Source organism: Salvelinus alpinus, chromosome 1, assembly GCF_045679555.1.
Source record: "Salvelinus alpinus chromosome 1, SLU_Salpinus.1, whole genome shotgun sequence".
NCBI lineage: Eukaryota > Metazoa > Chordata > Actinopteri > Salmoniformes > Salmonidae > Salvelinus > Salvelinus alpinus.
Window position 1 is genome coordinate 77,904,859 of NC_092086.1, and position 22,014 is coordinate 77,926,872.

General features: G+C 42.1%; 2 protein-coding genes across 4 annotated transcripts in view; both read left to right on the top strand.

Annotated features, from left to right (window-relative positions):
• The first annotated feature begins 1,693 nt into the window (after window positions 1-1,693).
• On the top strand, window positions 1,694-7,962 carry LOC139530577 (myb/SANT-like DNA-binding domain-containing protein 2). 2 transcript variants are annotated; one of them, XM_071327117.1, is made up of 4 exons: window positions 1,694-2,307; window positions 5,376-5,631; window positions 5,925-5,991; window positions 6,242-7,962. In XM_071327117.1, exons 1-4 carry the CDS (start codon window positions 1,852-1,854, stop codon window positions 7,194-7,196), a joined length of 1,734 nt encoding a protein of 577 aa, XP_071183218.1. In that variant the 5' UTR covers window positions 1,694-1,851; the 3' UTR covers window positions 7,197-7,962. The 2 variants fall into 2 exon arrangements, with proteins under 2 accessions (XP_071183218.1, XP_071183224.1); XM_071327123.1 differs by having other exon boundaries at window positions 1,696-2,292.
• An 11,133-nt stretch (window positions 7,963-19,095) lies between these two features.
• Window positions 19,096-22,014, top strand: part of LOC139530592 (endothelial cell-selective adhesion molecule-like) — a 60,717-nt gene continuing 57,798 nt past the window's right edge. The window contains exon 1 of one of the 2 annotated variants that reach the window (XM_071327134.1): window positions 19,096-19,287. In XM_071327134.1, the coding sequence (XP_071183235.1) occupies window positions 19,191-19,287 (97 nt within the window). In that variant the 5' untranslated portion in view covers window positions 19,096-19,190. Of the gene's footprint in view, window positions 19,775-22,014 lie in introns of both variants that reach the window. The other variant, XM_071327140.1, reaches the window with a different exon arrangement.

Below are 22,014 nucleotides of genomic sequence, written 5' to 3' on the forward strand. Positions count from 1 at the left end.
ACTCCTCACAACCGGATGTGCAACCTGTCTTTAAAAGTTAGTCTGTCCACATTCTTTCCTGTGTCTGACCTTTACCAAATACCAATCACATGGAGATTGTCAGAAACTATGCCACATAGCCACACAGAGGGCATATGCCCACTACTGGAAGACAGCTGGCAAAGCAGTTTCTGAATTCACAGTATATCCACAGTAAAATAAGTCCTATATCGACATAACCTGAAAGGCCGCTCAGCAAGAAAGAAGCCACTGCTCCAAAAATGCCATAAAAAAGCAAGACTACGGTTTGCAACTGCAAATGGGGGGACAAAGATCATACTTTTTGGAGAAATGTCCTCTGGTCTGATGAAACAAAAATAGAACTGTTTGGCCATAATGACCATCATTATGTTTGGAGGAAAAGGGGAGAGGCTTGCAAGCCGAAGAACACCATCCCAACCGTGAAGCACGGGGGTGGCAACATCATGTTGTGGGGGTGCTTTGCTGCAGGAGGGTCTGGTGCACTTCACAAAATAGATGGCATCATGAGGGAGGAAAATTATGTGGATATATTGAAGCAACATCTCAAGGCATCAGTCAGGAAGTTAAAGCTTGGTCGCAAATGGGTCTTCCAAATGGACAATGACCCCAAACATACTTCGAAAGTTGTGGCAAAATGGCTTAAGGACAACAAAGTCAAGTGACCCCAAACTTTTGAATGGTAGTGTACATTTGGGCCAGATAACTCACACCGGAATAGGCCCGAGCTCAATCCCTGCATCCTTGCCATAAGTAATACTGCGGAAGCCGATTTCACAATAAGAAGTGCTTGTTCCCCATATAGCCTTCTGGAATAGGATACTGAGGATGTGGTCATAATTTCAATCACTGAATTAAATATTAATAATATGTATATGAACTGAATTTGCTTGTTAACCACAGCCAGTGTTTATTTTTTAGAATGTGTTTTACCTGTAGCCTAATCTGACTACTGTTACCGTCAATCTAATGCATTCATAATAACACAAGACTTCAACAACAACAAATTGAAGTTATAGGCTATGTATTACATTGGTTTGCCAGCTCCAGGTAGACTACACAGGTGGCACAAATTGATTTGCAATGACCTCAGTGATATCGTAATTTCAACATATGTATTGTATCAAATGGTAGCCTACAATGGCATATACATTAATAGACTACTTGATGGCCAACAGAGGCAAATATAATTCTCGACATTTAGCCTAATGTGAGTTTCATTATGAACTTTTCCCCATAAAAAGAACAACGCGAGGGAGTTCCATAATTTACATTTCAAATGTCCACACGGGCAGCCCCCGAGACACGAGAACTGAGCATGCGTAAAGCACTTGGCTTGATAGCGTTTTCTTTAAGCAGTCAACATTAGAATGCAGTTTAAACCACCTCCGAGCGGATTTATGTAATGCGCACTAGTGCGCCCAAAGTCGTTTTCCAGTGCTTTATCTCCATTATTTATTCATGTGCATCGGTTCTAGAGTATTAATATGTCTTCTGGAAAAAGGTTTGGAAATAGGTGTCTCCATAATGACAATCTAAATAGTCTACCTACAACTGGTAAAAAGTTGTCACAACGTGCACGCGTGCTGCCCGCTCCTCTCGCTCACGTGACTTGGCCAATAACTGCAGTGCTCTCTCAAAACAAACACACCCCTCCGGCCCTCCCCAACATTTAAACGAGGACATGGCAACACCGAGTGCATGCGCACACACAAATTATACAGTGCAGATGGCTTGACCCATATTTTTCGTTAGCAATATTAATTGACCGCCCACCCAATCCACTGAGGAGACGTCAACTCCCACCCCCCGCCCCTTAGCAACAGAAGCAAGATGGCGGCGCCCAGTAACGCTGATCATTCTCCAGAGATATCGACGCCGTTAAAGATACCGAAAACAGAAGTGCCATCACCAGAATCAGAAGATTTGAGCGACAGCAACCAATATCATTCCAATCCCTCCACACCTACTCGATTCTCGCCTCTCAACGTAGGTTTGTCGATTTCTGGGAGCGCAGGCCGAAGTGGATCGGCCTGTGCATCAAATAGCTTCACAGCTTGCCGAGGGATGTCGTGGACCCCATCAGAAACAAACGCCCTTATTGCGGTGTGGGGCAATGAAAGACTGACAGAGGCACGAATGCAGCAGCTGGAGGTTGCAGGCACCGTTTTCTCTGGAAAGGCTCCTGGTCCCGCAATGTACGAGCGGGTCTCACGAGCCCTGGCAGAGCTCGGCTACGAAAGGACCCCATCCCAATGCAGGGAAAGGATGAAGGTAATGGGGGACAGAGTAAGCATGTTCATCTATCACATAGCTAGGTAGCTAACGTTAGCCATCTGTCAGACTCTTGCTAGGCAACTTCGTGCTATGTTCATTAATTTTATGTTAACCAGGATGTTGTCATTGCAACCTTCCTAGCTGTGCCCCATGACTAAGTAACGTTACCTATCTAGATAGCTATACAGAACAAAAATATACACGCACCATGTAAAGTCTTGGTCCCACGTTTCATAAGCTGAAATGTAAGATCCCAGACATTTTCCATATGCAAAAAAAGTGTATTCCCCCAATTTTGTGCACATTTGTTTACATCCCTGTTAGTGAGTATTTCTCATTTGCTAAGATAAACCATCCACCTGACAGGTGTGGCATATCAATAACCTAATTAAACAGCATGATCATTACACAGGTGCACCTTGTGCTGGGGATAATAAAAGCCCACTCTAAAATGTTCAGTTTTGTCACATAACGCCACAGATGTATCAAGTTTTGAGGGAGCGTGCAATTGTCATGCTCTCTGCAGGAATGTCCACCAGAGCTCTTGTCAGAGAATTAAATGTTAAGTTATCTACCATAAGCCGCCTCAACATCGTTTTAGAGAATTTGGCAGTACTGTATGTCCAACCGGCCTCACAATTGCAGACCACATGTAACCATGCCAGCCCAGGACCTCCACATACGGCTTCTTCAGCTGCGGGATGGTCTGAGATGAGCCACCCAGACAGCTGATGAAACTGGGTTTCAGTTTTTCAGAATTTCAGAGTTTCAGAATTTCTTCACAAACTGTTAGAAACCGTCTCAGGGAAGCTCATCTGTGTGCTCGTCGACCTCACCAGGGTCTTGACCTGACTGCAGTTTGGGGTCGTAACAGACTTCAGTGGGCAAATGCTCACCTTCAATTGACACTGGCACGCTGGAGAAGTGTTCTCTTCACAGATTAATCCTGGTTTCAACTGTACCGGGCAGATGGCAGACAGCGTGTATGGCTTTGTGTGGGAGAGTGGTTTGCTGATGTCAACGTTGTGAACCGAGTGCCCCATGGTGGGGTTATGGTATGGGTAGGCATAAGCTATGGACTACTAACACAATTGTATTTTATCAATGGCCATCACCTCATGTTTCAGTATGATAACGCACGGCCCCATGTCGCAAGGATCGGTACACAATATCTGGAAGCTGAAAATGTCCCAGTTCTTCTCAGGCCTGGATGCTCACCAGACATGTCACCTTTTGTGCATGTTTTGGATGCTCTGGATCGACGTGTATGACAGTGTGTTCCAGTTTCCACCAGTATCCAGCAACTTCGCACAGCCATTAAAGAGGGGATGGACAACATTCCACAGGCCACAATAAACAGCCTGATCAACTCTATGCAAAGGAGATGTGTCACGCTGCATGAGGCAAATGGTGGTCACACCAGATACTGAATGGTTTTCTGATGCACGACCCTACCTTTTTTTGTATCTGTGACCAACAGATGCATATCTGTATTCCCAGTCATGTGAAATCCATAGATTAGGGCCTAATGAATGTATTTCAGTTGACAGATGTCCTTATATGAACTGTAACTTAGTAAAATCTTTATTATTGTTGCATGTTGCGTTTTATATGTTTGTTCAGTGTAGTAATGTAGCGAGATAATATAACCAGTTGCCCTTCTCTGAGCTAGATACAGTTGAAGTTGGAAGTTTACATACACCTTAGCCAAATACATTTAAACTCAGTTTTTCACAATTCCTGACATGTAAAAATTCCCTGTCTTAGGTCAGTTAGGATCACCACTTTTATTTTAAGAATGTGAAATGTCAGAATAATAGTAGAGATAATGATTTATTTCAGCTTTTATTTCTTTCATCACATTCCCAGTGGTTCAGAAGTTTACATACTCAATTAGTATTTGGTAGCATTGTCTTTAAATTGTTTAACTTGGGTCAAACATTTCAGGTAGCCTTCCACAAGCTTCCCACAATAAGTTGGGTGAATTTTGTCCCATTCCTCCTGTCAGAGCTGGTGTAACTGAGTCAGGTTTGTAGCCTTCTTTGCTCGCACACGCTTTTTCAGTTCTGCCCACAAATTTTCTATAGGATTGATGTCAAGGCTATGTGATGGCCACTCCAATACCTTGACTTTGTTGTCCTTAAGCCATTTTGCCACAACTTTGGAAGTATGCTTGGGGTCATTGTCCATTTGGAAGACCCATTTGCAACCAAGCTTTAACTTCCTGACTGATGTCTTGAGATGTTGCTTCAATATATCCACATAATTTCCCTACCTCATGATGCCATCTATTTTGTGAAGTGCACCAGACCCTCCTGCAGCAAAGCACCCCCACAACATGATGTTGCCACCCCCTTGCTTCAAGGTTGGGATGGTGTTCTTTGGCTTGCAAGCCTCCCCCTTTTTCCTCCAAACATAACGATGGTCATTATGGCCAAACAGTTCTGTTTTTGTTTCATCAGACCAGAGGATATTTCTCCAAAAAGTATGATCTTTGTCCCCATGTGCAGTTGCAAACCGTAGTCTGGCTTTTTTATGGCGGTTTTGGAGCAGTGGTTTCTTCCTTGCTGAGCGGCCTTTCAGGTTATGTCGATATAGGACTCATTTTACTGTGGATATAGATACTTTTGCACCTGTTTCCCCCAGCATCTTCACAAGGTCCTTTGCTGTTGTTCTGGGATTGATTTGCACTTTTCACACCAAAGTACGTTCATCTCTAGGAGACAGAACGCGTCTCCTTCCTGAGCGGTATGATGGCTGCGTGGTCCCATGGTGTTTATACTTGCATACTATTGTTTGTACAGATGAACGTGGTACCTTCAGGCGTTTGGAAATTGCTCCCAAGTATGAACCAGACTTGTGGAGGTCTACAATTTTTTTTTCTGAGGTCTTGAATTTTGCATCTAGTGCAATTGTAAACAATTAAATACCCTCAGTTTCATTTCGAAGCAAAGGATTTCAGCAAATTCTTTCTCAAATCTGGTGTATTTGTGGCATTGGATAGGCCAAGAGCTAGCCTAGTAGCTAACACTAACCTCAAGCTCTTCCTCTAACATTCACACATCCATTATGACCCGCAGACGCTGCGACGGTGCTACAGCCGAGTGAAGGAGCACGGTGTTGGCAAGAGGAAGAGCAGCTACTCCATCGAGCAGCTGGAAAAGGTGTTTGGCCAGGGGGGCTGGGACTCCCAGATGTGTGCCCCCGTCCTCATCAACAGCAGTGGCCTGTACCAGGAGATGGAGTCTGACGGCAGCACCATGGAGGACTTCTCCCAGGAAGACTGGTGCAACCAGGTGCTGGCCTCCGCCTTCCAGGAGGGAGAGATGGAAACTGGTGAGTGGTGGTGATTGATTGTGGGGTTGACAAAAGTGGGCTATAGTGAAGTGGTCAGCAGACTTATTTTTGTTAAAGGGGAAGGTAGACTATCCAGGGTGCTGGTAGTTCTTTATTAGGGGTAGTTACGGGACTGTGAAATGTTTGGAAGCCCTGTCGTTAGTATGCAGGCTATTCCTTCACTCTATGTCAAAAGGAATAATGTAGGAGTTGGCTAATGAGGCCATATGCCTGTCGGGTAGCATTTATTGTGTTATTTTGATGTTGATGGAAAATACTGTTCATTTCTTCAGAGGAAACACAGCCACCAAAGAATGCCAGAGTCCTGCAGCTGCGACCTGAGCCTTCAGAGCAAGTCCAGTATGTATTTTTTCCATAGAATGAATGATCCCTAATAACACTGTGTAATATGAATATAATCACAAACTAAATGCTTATTTTTTTTACTGCCAAGATGTGATATATTTGAAAAACAAAATCACTTACAGAAACTTGGTCTCTGCCTCATTCAATGTCCAGTCTTCATCAAAATTAAGCAGCTGTTCTCATTACCAACCCCCCATTGGTTCCAACCAAATCTTGACCGTTCATGTATTTCTGTCCCTGTCAGGAAACAGGAAGTGATGCAGAACGTGGTGCGTATCCTGGAGTCGGTGCAGTTGAAGTGGGAGCACTTTCAGACGTGGACGGACTTCTCCCGGCTGCACCTTTCCAACAAGCTGGCCATTTTTGGCGTGGGCTACAACACGCGCTGGCGAGAGGACATCCGCTACCACTACGCAGAGATCAGCTCCCAGGTGCCCCTTGGCAAGCGGCTGCGTGAGTACTTCAACCCAGAGAAGGCAGAGGGCCGTGTCATCATGACCAAAGTGCAGAAGATGAACTGGAAGAACGTGTATTATAAGTTCCTGGACATCACCATTAGCGAAGCACGCTGCCTGGAACTGCACATGGAGGTGGACTGGATCCCCATAGCCCAGGCCAGGGTGACGGGCTGTAGCAACGGGACCTCCAAGTATCTCCTACCGGGGGGTATCCCCAAGACTTACGGCCTGTACGCCATAGGCTATGAGGACATGGTGGCGGAGTCGCACTACGCAGGGGAGGATGAGGCTCCAGCCTCTCCACTGCAACACCAAGACACTGACCAGAGCTTGCCTCTCTCTGTGTCATCGGGCCCTGGCGGCTCCGGGTCCGAGAGTGTGGTGAGGCTGGGGGGACGAGCGAGGGAGGGGGAGAGGACTGGGGCCAAAGTGACCTACTGCTACCTGGGCATCGCAGAGGAGAGGACCTTACAGCAGTGTCTGTTCCAGCACTTTCAGAGCTCAGGCAAGCACTACAGCCGCAGGGAGATCTCGGCCGTAACATGCTTCCTCCAGGGGAATTGCAGCGGCACCAGCCAGCAGACCAGGGAAGAGGGCCTCTCCTTGGGCCCTGAACATTCGGCCATATACATTAAATTTATTGAGGTGGAGCTAGATTTCCTCTCTGCTGGCTCACTGTTGGAATGTCTAGAAATTGCAGTTGGTTACTCTTTAAAGTACAACAACAAAGAGGCGTTGTAACGCTTGTTGTTTTGACTCGCATTAACTGGAGGATTGAACGGGGGCCAGAGGGACATGCAATATCTCTTTCCCCCAATTTAACTGCAGACCTGAGTTCAAATGCTATTTGAAATCATTTAAAATACTTCAGCTGGGCTTGATTGAGCTTGCCTTGGTCAATGGAACCAAAATAATTGTCACAAAACTGTAAACCCCAGCTATCTGACACACTCGGCAGGCAATAGCAAACACAGAAAAACATTTGAAATAGTGTTTGAACCCCGGTCTGTGTACATGCTGTCTTATCAGGGGATGTGAGAGGGGAATGGCTACTGCTGGATGCATTTCCCTACCGTGAGGATATAGCAGTGGACATACAGTATATTTGTCACAAGAAGATGGTGTGCACTTGTTTTAAAACTGCCTTTACATTTCTTTGAATTTGGATGTCTATCGTCAGGTCTAAGGTGCCAGAACAAGATCCAGGGGTAAAGATCACGTAAGGAACTTGAACCAATTCTATAGAGGACCTAGAGGGGCAATATGAATGAAGATATTGAATCTATCTCTATATAGAAATATATATTTAAGAATATATATTGATGTTGTCAAGCATTCCAGCATTTATTATTATGAATTTCAAAGAAGTATGTTAATGTTTTGATATATATATATTATTGGTTAACCAGTGTCTGTGTATTTTTGTTTCCAGGTCACAGTCTTGTGTTTACATGTTTTGAAAAAATAATAAACAGGGCACTGACCATCATTTGCCACTCATTGAATAGTTCTAGATTCCAGTGTGCTCATTTGTAGGTGTTGGGTCCTTGTCTCTGCATACTGCTATCTAGTGATGACCCGTAGGTCCTATCCTTACCAACCTTCCTTGCAGGAGAGCCAATGCTTCATGCACCACTTCTGTCACTAGATGGCAGCAGATAGCCATAATTGAGAAGTTACAGGCATTGTTTCTTAAACACAATCCAATGGTGAATATACAGGTAAATGCCAAAGTAATGGAAACACCTGAGTAAATGGACACAAACGTATATTTTAAGCAGGTGCTTCCATACAGGTGTGGTTTCTGAGATAAGTAAGCAATTAACATCCCATCATGCTTAGGGTCATGTATACAAATGCTAGGCAGGCCATTATTTTGTCTACCATGGCCATGCCTCCATAGAATGACAATGCCCCCCTCCCATCCACAGGGCATGAGTGGTCACTGAATGGTTTTATGAGCATGAAAACGATGTAAACCATATGCCATGGACATCTCAGTAACCAGATCTCAATCCAATTGAACACTTATGGGAGATTCTGGAGTGATGCCTGAGACAGCGCTTTCCACCACCATCAACAAAACACCACATGATCAAATTTCTCTGGTCAAAAGTTTTAGAACACCTACTCATTCAAGGGTTTCTTTATTTCTACTATTTTCTATATTGTAGAATAATAGTGAAGACATCAAAACTATGAAATACCACATATGGAATCATGTAACCAAAAAAGTGTTAAACAAATCAAAATATATTTTATATTTGAGATAATTCAAAGTAGCCACCCTTTGCCTTTGACAGCTTTGCACACTCTTGGCATTCTCTCAACCAGCTTCACCTGGAATGCTTTTCCAGCAGTCTTGAAGGAGTTCCCACATATGCTGAGCACTTGTTGGCTGCTTTCCCTTCACTCTGCGGTCCGACTCATCCCAAACCATCTCAATTTGGTTGAGGACGGGGGATTGTGGAGGCCAAGTCAGCTGATGCAGCACTCCATCACTCTCCTTCTTGGTAAAATAGTCCTTACACAGCCTGGAGGTGTGTTGGGTCATTGTTCTGTTGAAAAACAAATGATAGTCCCACTAAGCCCAAACCAGATGGGATGGCGTGTCGCTGCAGAATGCTGTGGTAGCCATGCTGGTTAATAAAATTACAGACAGTGTCACCAGCAAAGCACCCCCACACCATAACACCTCTTCCTCCATGCTTTACGGTTGACCAAAAAGACCCAAAGTCACATTTCCACTGGTCTAATGTCCATTGCTTGTGTTTCTTGGCCTAAGCAAGTCTCTTCTTATTTTTGGTGTCCTTTAGTAGTGGTTTCTTTGCAGTAATTCGACCATGAAGGCCTGATTCACACAATCCCCTCTGAACAGTTGATGTTGAGATGTGTCTGTTACTTGAACTCTGTGATGCATTTATTTGGGCTGCAATTTCTGAGGCTGGTAACTCTAATGAACTGGGTCTTCCATACCTGTGATGGTCCTCATGAGAGCTAGTTTCATCATAGTGCTTGATGGTTTTTGCAACTGCACGTGAAGAAACTTTCAAAGTTCTTGAAATGTTCCATATTGACTGACATTCATGCCTTAAAATAATGATGGACTGTCGTTTTTCTCTTTGCTTATTTGAGCTGTTCTTGCCATAACATGGACTTGGTCTTTTACCAAATAGGGCTATCTTCTGTATACCCCCCTACCTTGTCACAACACAACTGATTGGCTCAAAAGTATTAAAGAAAGAAATTCCACAAATTAACTTTTAAGAAGGCACACCTGTTAATTGAAATGCATTCCAGGTGACTACCTCATGAAGCTGGTTGAGAGAATGCCAAGAGTGTGCAAAGCTGTCATCAAAACAAAGGGTGGCTACTTTGAAGAATCTCAAATATAAAATATATTTAGATTTGTTTCACACTTTTTTGATTACTACATGATTCCATATATGTTATTTCATAGTTTTGATGTCTTTACTATTATTCTACAATGTAGAAAATAAGAAAAATAAGAAAAACCCTTGAATGAGTAGGTGTTCTAAAACTTTTGACCAGTAGTGTAGGTGTTTGCCTCTTCTTTACCTTTAGCCTTTTAGTGAAGATGCTTAGTTTGCTTTTGCCTCTTCGAGCTGGTAGCGGCTGTTTCAACCTCCCTAGTATTTACCTTCAATGCACATTGTCTTCTTGACAGGCTGCGGGCCCTGCCTTTGGCAGCAAGCCCTGTCTGTATGCGTTTTGAGGTTAAGGAGAGCGGACATTTGCTCAGGGATAGCCGAACAATGCCACAATGTCCCATAGTCGTCCATAACAGACCACAACATTTGAATGTCCCAATTCTGAACAATGATATCTAGAACAATTATATATTGTTTAGGAACTGTCGGGGTCTCAACTTATTGTTGAGAGTTAAAATAGTATAATACACAAGGTGCAATTCCAGAATGTGGTTGTGTATCAGCAGTTGTTCTCTTGTTATGTCAGTCACACCCTTAGCGGTGTTGGGAGAAAGTGGATGTTTCTAGTTTTCAGGGATACAGTATTTACAACCTAACTTCCCTTTCCGTTAGAAAAAAAACGGAAGTAGGGACCACAGATGGTTGGTGGTATAACTTAATTGGGGCGAACAGGCTTGTGGTAATGGCTGGAGGGCCATAGGTGGAATGGCATCAAACACATGGTTTGATGCCATTCCATTGGCTCCATTCCAGCCATTATTATGAGCTGTTCTCCCTTCAGCAGCCTCCACTGGTGGGGACTCCGCTCACTCGTCTTTCTACCCCTGCTACGTTAGGTAATGTCAGTCACCAGGCAGGTTTCCATTGACCCAGGTTTATTCAGCAAAAGCAATGTTGCAAAATAAATCATTGCAACATGTGTAATGGAAAGGGCAGAGATAGGATACATTTTCTAAAGAGCGACAACATTTTAATCTACTTGACAGGGGTGGGTTTTTCTTTTGTCTGACTTTCTTTATTGCGACAAATAATGATAAACTGTGTTTTTCGAAAAAAGAATGCCGAATAATTTTGAAGGTACGCAGGGCACTTGATATCATGAAATAACTATAAAGCTGCACTCTACATTTAATTCTAAACAGAGGTGGGAACATGTCATTGTTTTACAAGTCACAAGTAAGTCTCAAGTCTTAGCACTCAAGTCCCAGGTCAAGACAGGCAAGTCCGAGTCAAGTCTCAAGTCAATACCGACAAGTCTCAAGTCAAGTCTCAAGTCCTAAACTTAGAGTTTTGAGTCCTAAACAAGTCATAATATGCTCTTCACCAAATGTAATACCATTTCATATTTTTAACAAGAGTAAGAGTTAGTATATTACATTTACGCAAATCGTGAATGCTTAAAACATTTTTTTTATTACTTTCCAAATAAACTTTATATTTCCATGGAAATACATCATGGCTACATCATGAGAAAGACTATCGAGGATTGCTATGGGGCGCAATCGGGCGATGTAGGCTTGTACGCAATCGCCCAACCTTAACACACACACACACACACCCTCTCTGTGTGTGGTTACAGTAGGCTAACGTATGTCAGTGGTTTCAGCAACAGCAGTAACATCAGGCAGGATTTAGGCTTCCAAATGCCTAGGCCGACTGCTTGCAATAAAAAAAAAAATTACTATAAAAAATGATGGTTCTTTGCAGGTCAAGGATTGTCCTGACTTTCAAGAATGTCTAAATTACTTCACCTTGATTTTCTGGTTGACTGGCAAGTTTCACGATCCAATTATTTCAGATCTGCAGGAGTACAAGTTTCACCATGGCACGGACCGTGGCAATATGTTGGCAGATGAGAATTATTACAATATAGCAAATGTTAGTCAATTATTGCATTCTATCCATGCTGGCTTTCACGGGCTACCTGAGACATGAAACAGATAGGTGGGAGGGCATACAGGCTGTCGCAAATGTATTCATGCGCAATTTGCCTAAATGTGTAATGGAAACACTTCAACCAGTTAATTTTTATTTGACACTGTAGGTTTTTGCTTATTTATTTGTTTTTTTAAATGTGACATCATAACATAACTCATAACTCTTTTATCGACATAAGATAGATAAATGGAATCGCACTGTAACAGGCAATTGTCGCATGTATTTTCTATGAAAACTTTCTAAATGTCTAATAAAAAAAATCACTGGACAAGTTAATGGAAACATAGCTACAGACAGTCACTCAGTGATTTATTTTTTTAGATTGGTTAGTTATTCTAGCCAGCTATCTAAACTTGCAGTAATCATGGCCGAATAATGACCAGACACACAGGGCACGTGCCCCCGGGCCCCTTACCTCCATGGGGCCCCCATTGATTTTGTTAGTCACTCTCACTCAGATATCATATTAACATGTCATAAGTCATGGCGAATGTGTAGAATTGCAGGAAATTAGCTTTAAAAAGGCAAAAATATCTCTCCATTTGGTAAAATGGGGTCAAGTTACAGGAAATTAGCTGTAAAATTGCACATTTTTCTCTCTGCCCTATGGCTAAATTAGTAGAATTGCAGAAAACTTGCTTTAAAACGGTACCTTGTTTTTCTATGCCCCATGGCAAAATTTGTACAATTGCAGGAATTAAAACTATATGGGGTCACCAAATCTCAGTTAGGGCCCCCAAAAGGCTAGAGCCAGCCCTGCTTTATTGCCTGCATGGGATTCACATCTACTAACTACAAGATATTCTAGTAAGCCTATATGTAGAGAAATCGGCTTTGAGGCAATTGCATTGTTGCATAGGAGATTCATCAAAAATAGTCTGAACTTGAATATAAAATGAATCAAAATATAGACCTTTTCTGTCTAGGGGCCAACATATCCGGTTTTCTTTCAGACAGTGCTCATGTTCCTTGACACAACCACAAGGTCCCGATGTAATCCATTGGCAACATTGGCAACTCTTTATACGTATAGATGCGACCCAGTAGCCTTTGGACTCTAATAATTTAGTAATCTTGCTGCATTAGCCTCACCATTATTTCCATGGCAACCGACCAGCCTCAGAGAAAGCAGAGTGAGTCAGGTATTCACCTCTAAGGGCTGGGCTTGTCTACATTCTCCACTTCCACGTTGCCTGCTAAGTGCTGGGGGTGCCAAAGCTCTCTTGACAAGCCACCGAGGCTTGTTTCTTTGCGTTAGCCACCCGAGAGATCTAAAGGAGTAATAGAACATGAACTGCAGTTTCAAGAGAAGGAAAGAAAAGAGATAGACTAGATCATTTTGGAATTGGCTAGATTGCACACTTATGCATTAACCTCAATGTGTGTATCAACATATGAGCTAACCATGGCCATTGTCTGAAAAGCTTTATCAGCTGATTTGTTATATTGTAATCATTTGTAAAAAGTCACAATTTTTTTAAGGAGTTGACTGTCATCATACTGTATCATAGCCAGCCCCCATTGAGTTCTTAATTTGGAACTTAGCACAAACAGCAGGTGTGTAGGCTGTCTAGATAGTAATGTCCAGAAATAGCTCTCTAGCTAAATAAATAACGCATGTGTCTATGAACTGAATAAGGCATTTTGCACTAGCCTCCAACAGTAGCCTAGTTATACCCTTAATCAGCTAATAACATATTTAATATGTATCCTATATGTGCAATATACAATAAATAATGTGTAATCAATGTACCAAGGTTCTATTTAAGCAGTGGCGTGCCGTGGGCCTGGGGCCTAGGCCTTCAGTGAGGTACTACACAGTCCCACCCGAATTAATCCACCTCTTATTACCATCATTATGATGCCATTGCTCTAGACACTATACATTTAGACAGAAACGCAGTATAACCAGGCGTTGCGTCACCTTGAAATGGACAAATTGACATTTTTGGGTAAACAGTGTTTAACAGACAACTCAAGTTTGCAAAGCCAGTGTGGCTCCAAACACCAAATCGATCACTTGCAAATAATAGGCATTCCCAGCAGTACAGTTTGCAGTGCTTCTCAGAGCCTGTGAGCCATTGACAGCGCTCGTAGTTGAAACTTTGAAAGTGGCGAGCGAACGAACCCCTTTCCCGCCTGTGACAGGCTTTGTGGCGTCGGGCGACCTCTCCTTACAATGTCTAACTTTTCTTGAAAAGTTCGTCTTGAGAATGGCGTTATAATTATATCCTCGACCAAATCGATATCTTCTCCTCCTTCCGCCATTGTGGGTTGAAAAAACAGCTTAGTAGAACGCGAATTAATTCGTTTATCAAATTCAGTTTCCTAGATCTGCATAGACCTGCCCATAGGACCTGCCTCTCAATATTGGTAATCCAATCAAAAGACGTGCACGCACTACGCCTGCTAGCTGGCTCCTGTGTAACACTGGAGCCAGCCAGCAGGCGTACAATAGCCAACTCTAAAGCTGATTGGTTGACACAAAATTTTAATTTCCATTCACTATAAGCTACAAGCGCCCGCACTGTTGATTCTGAAGGCCTGAGGGCAGATTTTAGACCCCTGGCAACACATGATGGCTGAATATGATTGGATAAAAGATATAACATAAAGACCAGCCCTCCAAATCTCAACCTGGGGCTGGAAGCAGTGCAACCAAGAGGAAAGCTATGAAATGAAGAGTATAACTCTTACTCTGGGGAATAATTTAATACATATTTGTGGGAAAATATATTTAAAAAAAAATTATATTCTGATGATGTTTAGGCCAGCAGAGAAGGCCTTGCAGGCCCTGACGGCCCACCACTGTATTTAAGCAATAATGCATGAGGTGGTGTGGTATATGGCCAATATACCAGGGCTGGGCCAAGGACTGTTCTTAACTATGACGCAGCGCGGGGTGCCTGGATACAGCCCTTAGCCGTGGTATATTGGCCATATACCACAAATCGAGACATGAAACAGATAGGTGGGAGGGCATACAGGCTGTCGCAAATGTATTCATGCGCAATTTGCCTAAATGTGTAATGGAAACACTTCAACCAGTTAATTTTTATTTGACACTGTAGGTTTTTGCTTATTTATTTGTTTTTTTAAATGTGACATCATAACATAACTCATAACTCTTTTATCGACATAAGATAGATAAATGGAATCGCACTGTAACAGGCAATTGTCGCATGTATTTTCTATGAAAACTTTCTAAATGTCTAATAAAAAAAATCACTGGACAAGTTAATGGAAACATAGCTACAGACAGTCACTCAGTGATTTATTTTTTTAGATTGGTTAGTTATTCTAGCCAGCTATCTAAACTTGCAGTAATCATGGCCGAATAATGACCAGACACACAGGGCACGTGCCCCCGGGCCCCTTACCTCCATGGGGCCCCCATTGATTTTGTTAGTCACTCTCACTCAGATATCATATTAACATGTCATAAGTCATGGCGAATGTGTAGAATTGCAGGAAATTAGCTTTAAAAAGGCAAAAATATCTCTCCCTTTGGTAAAATGGGGTCAAGTTACAGGAAATTAGCTGTAAAATTGCACATTTTTCTCTCTGCCCTATGGCTAAATTAGTAGAATTGCAGAAAACTTGCTTTAAAACGGTACCTTGTTTTTCTATGCCCCATGGCAAAATTTGTACAATTGCAGGAATTAAAACTATATGGGGTCACCAAATCTCAGTTAGGGCCCCCAAAAGGCTAGAGCCAGCCCTGCTTTATTGCCTGCATGGGATTCACATCTACTAACTACAAGATATTCTAGTAAGCCTATATGTAGAGAAATCGGCTTTGAGGCAATTGCATTGTTGCATAGGAGATTCATCAAAAATAGTCTGAACTTGAATATAAAATGAATCAAAATATAGACCTTTTCTGTCTAGGGGCCAACATATCCGGTTTTCTTTCAGACAGTGCTCATGTTCCTTGACACAACCACAAGGTCCCGATGTAATCCATTGGCAACATTGGCAACTCTTTATACGTATAGATGCGACCCAGTAGCCTTTGGACTCTAATAATTTAGTAATCTTGCTGCATTAGCCTCACCATTATTTCCATGGCAACCGACCAGCCTCAGAGAAAGCAGAGTGAGTCAGGTATTCACCTCTAAGGGCTGGGCTTGTCTACATTCTCCACTTCCACGTTGCCTGCTAAGTGCTGGGGGTGCCAAAGCTCTCTTGACAAGCCACCGAGGCTTGTTTCTTTGCGTTAGCCACCCGAGAGATCTAAAGGAGTAATAGAACATGAACTGCAGTTTCAAGAGAAGGAAAGAAAAGAGATAGACTAGATCATTTTGGAATTGGCTAGATTGCACACTTATGCATTAACCTCAATGTGTGTATCAACATATGAGCTAACCATGGCCATTGTCTGAAAAGCTTTATCAGCTGATTTGTTATATTGTAATCATTTGTAAAAAGTCACAATTTTTTTAAGGAGTTGACTGTCATCATACTGTATCATAGCCAGCCCCCATTGAGTTCTTAATTTGGAACTTAGCACAAACAGCAGGTGTGTAGGCTGTCTAGATAGTAATGTCCAGAAATAGCTCTCTAGCTAAATAAATAACGCATGTGTCTATGAACTGAATAAGGCATTTTGCACTAGCCTCCAACAGTAGCCTAGTTATACCCTTAATCAGCTAATAACATATTTAATATGTATCCTATATGTGCAATATACAATAAATAATGTGTAATCAATGTACCAAGGTTCTATTTAAGCAGTGGCGTGCCGTGGGCCTGGGGCCTAGGCCTTCAGTGAGGTACTACACAGTCCCACCCGAATTAATCCACCTCTTATTACCATCATTATGATGCCATTGCTCTAGACACTATACATTTAGACAGAAACGCAGTATAACCAGGCGTTGCGTCACCTTGAAATGGACAAATTGACATTTTTGGGTAAACAGTGTTTAACAGACAACTCAAGTTTGCAAAGCCAGTGTGGCTCCAAACACCAAATCGATCACTTGCAAATAATAGGCATTCCCAGCAGTACAGTTTGCAGTGCTTCTCAGAGCCTGTGAGCCATTGACAGCGCTCGTAGTTGAAACTTTGAAAGTGGCGAGCGAACGAACCCCTTTCCCGCCTGTGACAGGCTTTGTGGCGTCGGGCGACCTCTCCTTACAATGTCTAACTTTTCTTGAAAAGTTCGTCTTGAGAATGGCGTTATAATTATATCCTCGACCAAATCGATATCTTCTCCTCCTTCCGCCATTGTGGGTTGAAAAAACAGCTTAGTAGAACGCGAATTAATTCGTTTATCAAATTCAGTTTCCTAGATCTGCATAGACCTGCCCATAGGACCTGCCTCTCAATATTGGTAATCCAATCAAAAGACGTGCACGCACTACGCCTGCTAGCTGGCTCCTGTGTAACACTGGAGCCAGCCAGCAGGCGTACAATAGCCAACTCTAAAGCTGATTGGTTGACACAAAATTTTAATTTCCATTCACTATAAGCTACAAGCGCCCGCACTGTTGATTCTGAAGGCCTGAGGGCAGATTTTAGACCCCTGGCAACACATGATGGCTGAATATGATTGGATAAAAGATATAACATAAAGACCAGCCCTCCAAATCTCAACCTGGGGCTGGAAGCAGTGCAACCAAGAGGAAAGCTATGAAATGAAGAGTATAACTCTTACTCTGGGGAATAATTTAATACATATTTGTGGGAAAATATATTTAAAAAAAAATTATATTCTGATGATGTTTAGGCCAGCAGAGAAGGCCTTGCAGGCCCTGACGGCCCACCACTGTATTTAAGCAATAATGCATGAGGTGGTGTGGTATATGGCCAATATACCAGGGCTGGGCCAAGGACTGTTCTTAACTATGACGCAGCGCGGGGTGCCTGGATACAGCCCTTAGCCGTGGTATATTGGCCATATACCACAAATCCCCGAGGTGCCTTGTTACTATTATAAATTGGTTACCAACGTAATTAGAGCAGTAAAAATAAATGTTTTGTCATACCCGTGGTATACGGTCTGATATACCACGGCTGTCAGCCGATCAGCATTCAGGGCTCGAACCACCCAGTTTATAATTGGGAATAGTTATTTTACACACGGTTTCTTTATTTGGGAATAGAACCACTAACATAAACTCACCCCATTCCGTACAAATGTGCGCAACCGCAACATTCAAACGAGGCTACAAAGAAAACGAATCAAATCAAATGTATTTATATAGCCCTTCGTACATCAGCTGATATCTCAAAGTGCTGTACAGAAACGCAGCCTAAAACCCCAAACAGCAAGCAATGCAGGTGTAGAAGCACAGTGGCTAGGAAAAACTCCCTAGAAAGGCCAAAACCTAGGAAGAAACCTAGAGAGGAACCAGGCTATGAGGGGTGGCCAGTCCTCTTCTGGCTGTGCCGGGTGGAGATTATAACAGAACATGGCCAAGATGTTCAAATGTTCATAAATGACCAGCATGGTCAAATAATAATAATCACAGTAGTTGTCAAGGGTGCGACTGTGTTGACTTCAAAATCGGGGGTGTGAACTAGGTTTCTATTCAAGCGTTGATCGACATGGTAATGGCTTTATAGTATTGGAGAAAAGTTGAAAAAACGGACCCTCCGTTACATCGTGAAGTGTCATGTCGTAACGTACAGCACGAATAAAGCAACTATTTCTGTCTTACAATCTCTCTCCACCAGGTGTAGCACTTCTCTCATCCTTTAAAAACAAGAAATGGACAGTGACGGGGTAAGGGGGAGGATACCTAGTCATTTTTTGCGTCATCATTGCATGCGATCATCATTCTCAAAGCCGCTGTTTACTTCTAAGATCACCCTAAAAACCCGATTCAAATTCAACACAAACCTTCAAATAGGTATGTAATGACACATTATATAAACTCTTTATAGTGTTTTATTTACATTTTACAGGCGGTAAGGTGATAAGTTGGACAGATGGAGTGAAAAAAAGCAATTTTCCCACACAACATCTCTCCTTCTCACTACCACACATTAGTTTCACTTACCCACCCGCCATTTTTTTAAAGACCCGATGGGGCTCATTGCCTACTTGAATTATTCAGAAACGGGCAGCGTTTAGGTCATGTAATTGATTCTGTTGGAAAGGGGAGAAATTGTGCTTTACAATGGTATTGACATTACAGTTGATCTGGAAGTATTACGTTTTTGGGGCGCTAAAATAAGGGCAATTGTACGGACCAAGGCGATGTACGAGTTTACGTTACACCTGTAAGTGCCCAGAATTTCAAGAGTGACGTTGCTAATGTGCACAGGTGTCGGTTGTTGAGGTGGCAGGGCATTCTCACGATGACAACTTTCCGTTTTTGACGACGACCGAAGCATGAACGAGAAAGCCGACGAAGACATTTTTGTAAGAAAAGAGCTGGACACTTGCCAATTGTACGGACCAAGGCGATGTACGAGTTTACGTTACACCTGTAAGTGCCCAGCATTTCAAGAGTGACGTTGCTAATGTGCACAGGTGTAGGTTGTTGAGGTGGCAGAGCATTCTCACGATGACAACTTTCCGTTTTTGACGACGACCGAAGCATGAACGAGAAAGTCGACGAAGACATTTTTGTAAGAAAAGATCTGGACACTTGCCAAAGTAGGCTGCTGCAATAATTATTTGCGCGCAACGTTAAATGCCAACGCTTGGCTGTATCACTCTCACGTCAACTGCTGCTGAGAACGACATGATTTAACTCTGGATAATATCACATTGTCCACTGTAAACTCGCTACCCCTAGTCTTTGCTCTGGCGGTTCAAGGAAGTGCGAAATTGCGCACAGATAACGGGGAGACTATACATTAAGACGGGAAACAGCAGCTGTGGTCAGACAGAAGGCGCATGTTGAACTATGGAGATGTATACTTCGAGGAAACTTTGCATCTTGCTGTCGTTCACATTTTTGTTTTTTACAGGTAAGACAATAGTCATTTTGAGTTTGAAATAACGCTATTTATCATTTCAAAAGTAGTGGTTTTATTGTTTAGTAGGCTATATGTGGATGCAAGGTGTTTTGTAACCAACCAACATTTTCTTCGAGCTGACAACACCGACAACATAAAACAATGTTCTAGCTGCCTCTGACAGTACAAAACTTGACCTAATAGACAGTGGAATGTATAATTTTGTTGTGGAGTAGTAGAAGATTAAGTTCCCGTACTTGACATGGGGATTTAACCTGAAACACCTGTTCGTTTTCCATTGGATTTGAAACAAGTGTGTTACACATAATTCTGCTGGCCAGGGAGGATTAATCCCTTTATTATAAAATGGACAGACACTGCCTGAACAGTGGGCTAGCACTGTTTAGCAAAGTCTTGTTTCATATCACACTATCAAGCATTCTAACATCAAGTATTTTGGTCGTAATGACATTTCTTTTACAATTTAACCACGTTTTATGTAAAGTTTATGGACAATGTCATATGTAGAAATAGTCTTAACACTGCCATTTGTTTTTAGATTTTGACAAAGAATTTTCAGACATTGTGCATTTAACTAGTGGCATTCTTTCCCAGTAAAAAACCCCAAAAAGGAACCAAAGTATTCACTGGACATGGGATGTAGTGGAAACTTCCTATCTCTCTTTCCCACATCTGTCCTAGGATTCTCTGCCCTTTTTAAGTGTTTTGTTTCCAAAACAATCATGTGCTGATGCTGGCAATCTCACACTAGCTCATTTCACCTTATCAGGGTGTGGCATTGCCAAATAGTAATGTGTATTCCAAGGATTCATTTCTTGACACAAGTGTAGTGCAATCTATTCTCAAACTCTTACCTTAAGTATGAAGTGCAGAAAGTACTGCTCGGTAGCTGAACAATAACCCACCTGATTTATAAATTAGTTATCTGTTTGACTCACCAACAGTCTACAGCAGGTGTGTCCCCTAAGATGTAGGGGCCAAGACATGGGAGGAAATGGTTGTGAATAGCGTCTTGCTAACAGGAAGATGGCTAGTTCTACTTGTATGCTTTAATTCCCATGACTGTGCTGTTTCATAATTAGTTATGATAAGAAATGGTTTGTCTTCTCTTGAAAACAGGATAACCCGTGGTTGTTTTGTTGCCTTTTCAATCACATTTTTTGAGATATGGGGGGCGAATTAGTTTTGTGTGTGAAGTTGTTAAAACTAGTGTCTTGGAACTGAAGTCTGGAGTTAAAGTAGGCTACATTAGACTAATGTATTGTAAACACACTGCTTCACAGCAAGTGTGTGGCACCCAATGCCATTAATATGACATTAAGCCAGTAGCCAGCATTGTTTTTCTTTTCATCGCAGCTTCTTGCTCAGTTGGACCTTTTAGAATCTAGGTTTGGGCAATTCCACTGTAACAGAGTAATGCTGAGACTCACTTTTCACATTTTAAAATGTATGTCAAGCAAAGTTTAGCAAACCATACACCTATATGCAGAAGTCTACTTTGAACAATTGCCACTGAAAATGTTACTGAAATACTTTTACTTGAGGAACATTGAAGATGCAAAGTTTGGTAGCAGAATGACAGTAAAATCTCTCAGTTTATGTGAGCAAATTTTCCAAAAACTTAAATATTTACTCCAAATTAAGATTCAAAGATGTCTGCAGAAAGAATGGGGTGTTAGCTATGATATGACGCCTTGAGTTTGAGAACATCTCTTGTTTATTGAACTACAGTAAATGAAGTGGATCAACAACCGGTAACAGAATGACAGTAACAGAATGACATCATGGGTCCTTCATCTGTACTACACAGAAATGCATAATTATGGATATGAATGTCATTCTCTTCATGAGGATGTATCCTGAACAAGTACACAAAGGTAGAAAATTGTAATATCCTGCTTTGAATGTTTGGGTATTATTCTACACACTGGCTATTATTCTAATGCGGTCCGCCACCAACAAGACCAAATTTGATATGATCCTATAAACTGCTCATGGGTGCTTTTACATGGAAATGACAGTAAAAAAAAAACAAAAAAACATACAGTAATCATATTTAATAGGACCATCTATTGCATGGTGTTATTTACATTGTCCTGAAATCCCTAAATCAATTGGGATTGTCAAGTCTGAGCCTAGTCATTTTGGTTTTGCCAATTTGAATGCCATTAGTCTCGTATGTGTTGTAATTGTTTGAAGTGACCTTGTATTGTATCCAGTACTTTACTGAA

Coding starts and splice junctions, on each gene's coding strand:
- LOC139530577 (XM_071327117.1), top strand. CDS start 1,852: ATGGCGGCGCCCAGTAACGCTGATCATTCTCCAGAGATATCGACGCCG. Junction 2,308..5,375: donor TGAAGGTAATGGGGGACAGA/GTAAGCATGTTC, acceptor TATGACCCGCAG/ACGCTGCGACGGTGCTACAG. Junction 5,992..6,241: donor GAGCCTTCAGAGCAAGTCCA/GTATGTATTTTT, acceptor TGTCCCTGTCAG/GAAACAGGAAGTGATGCAGA.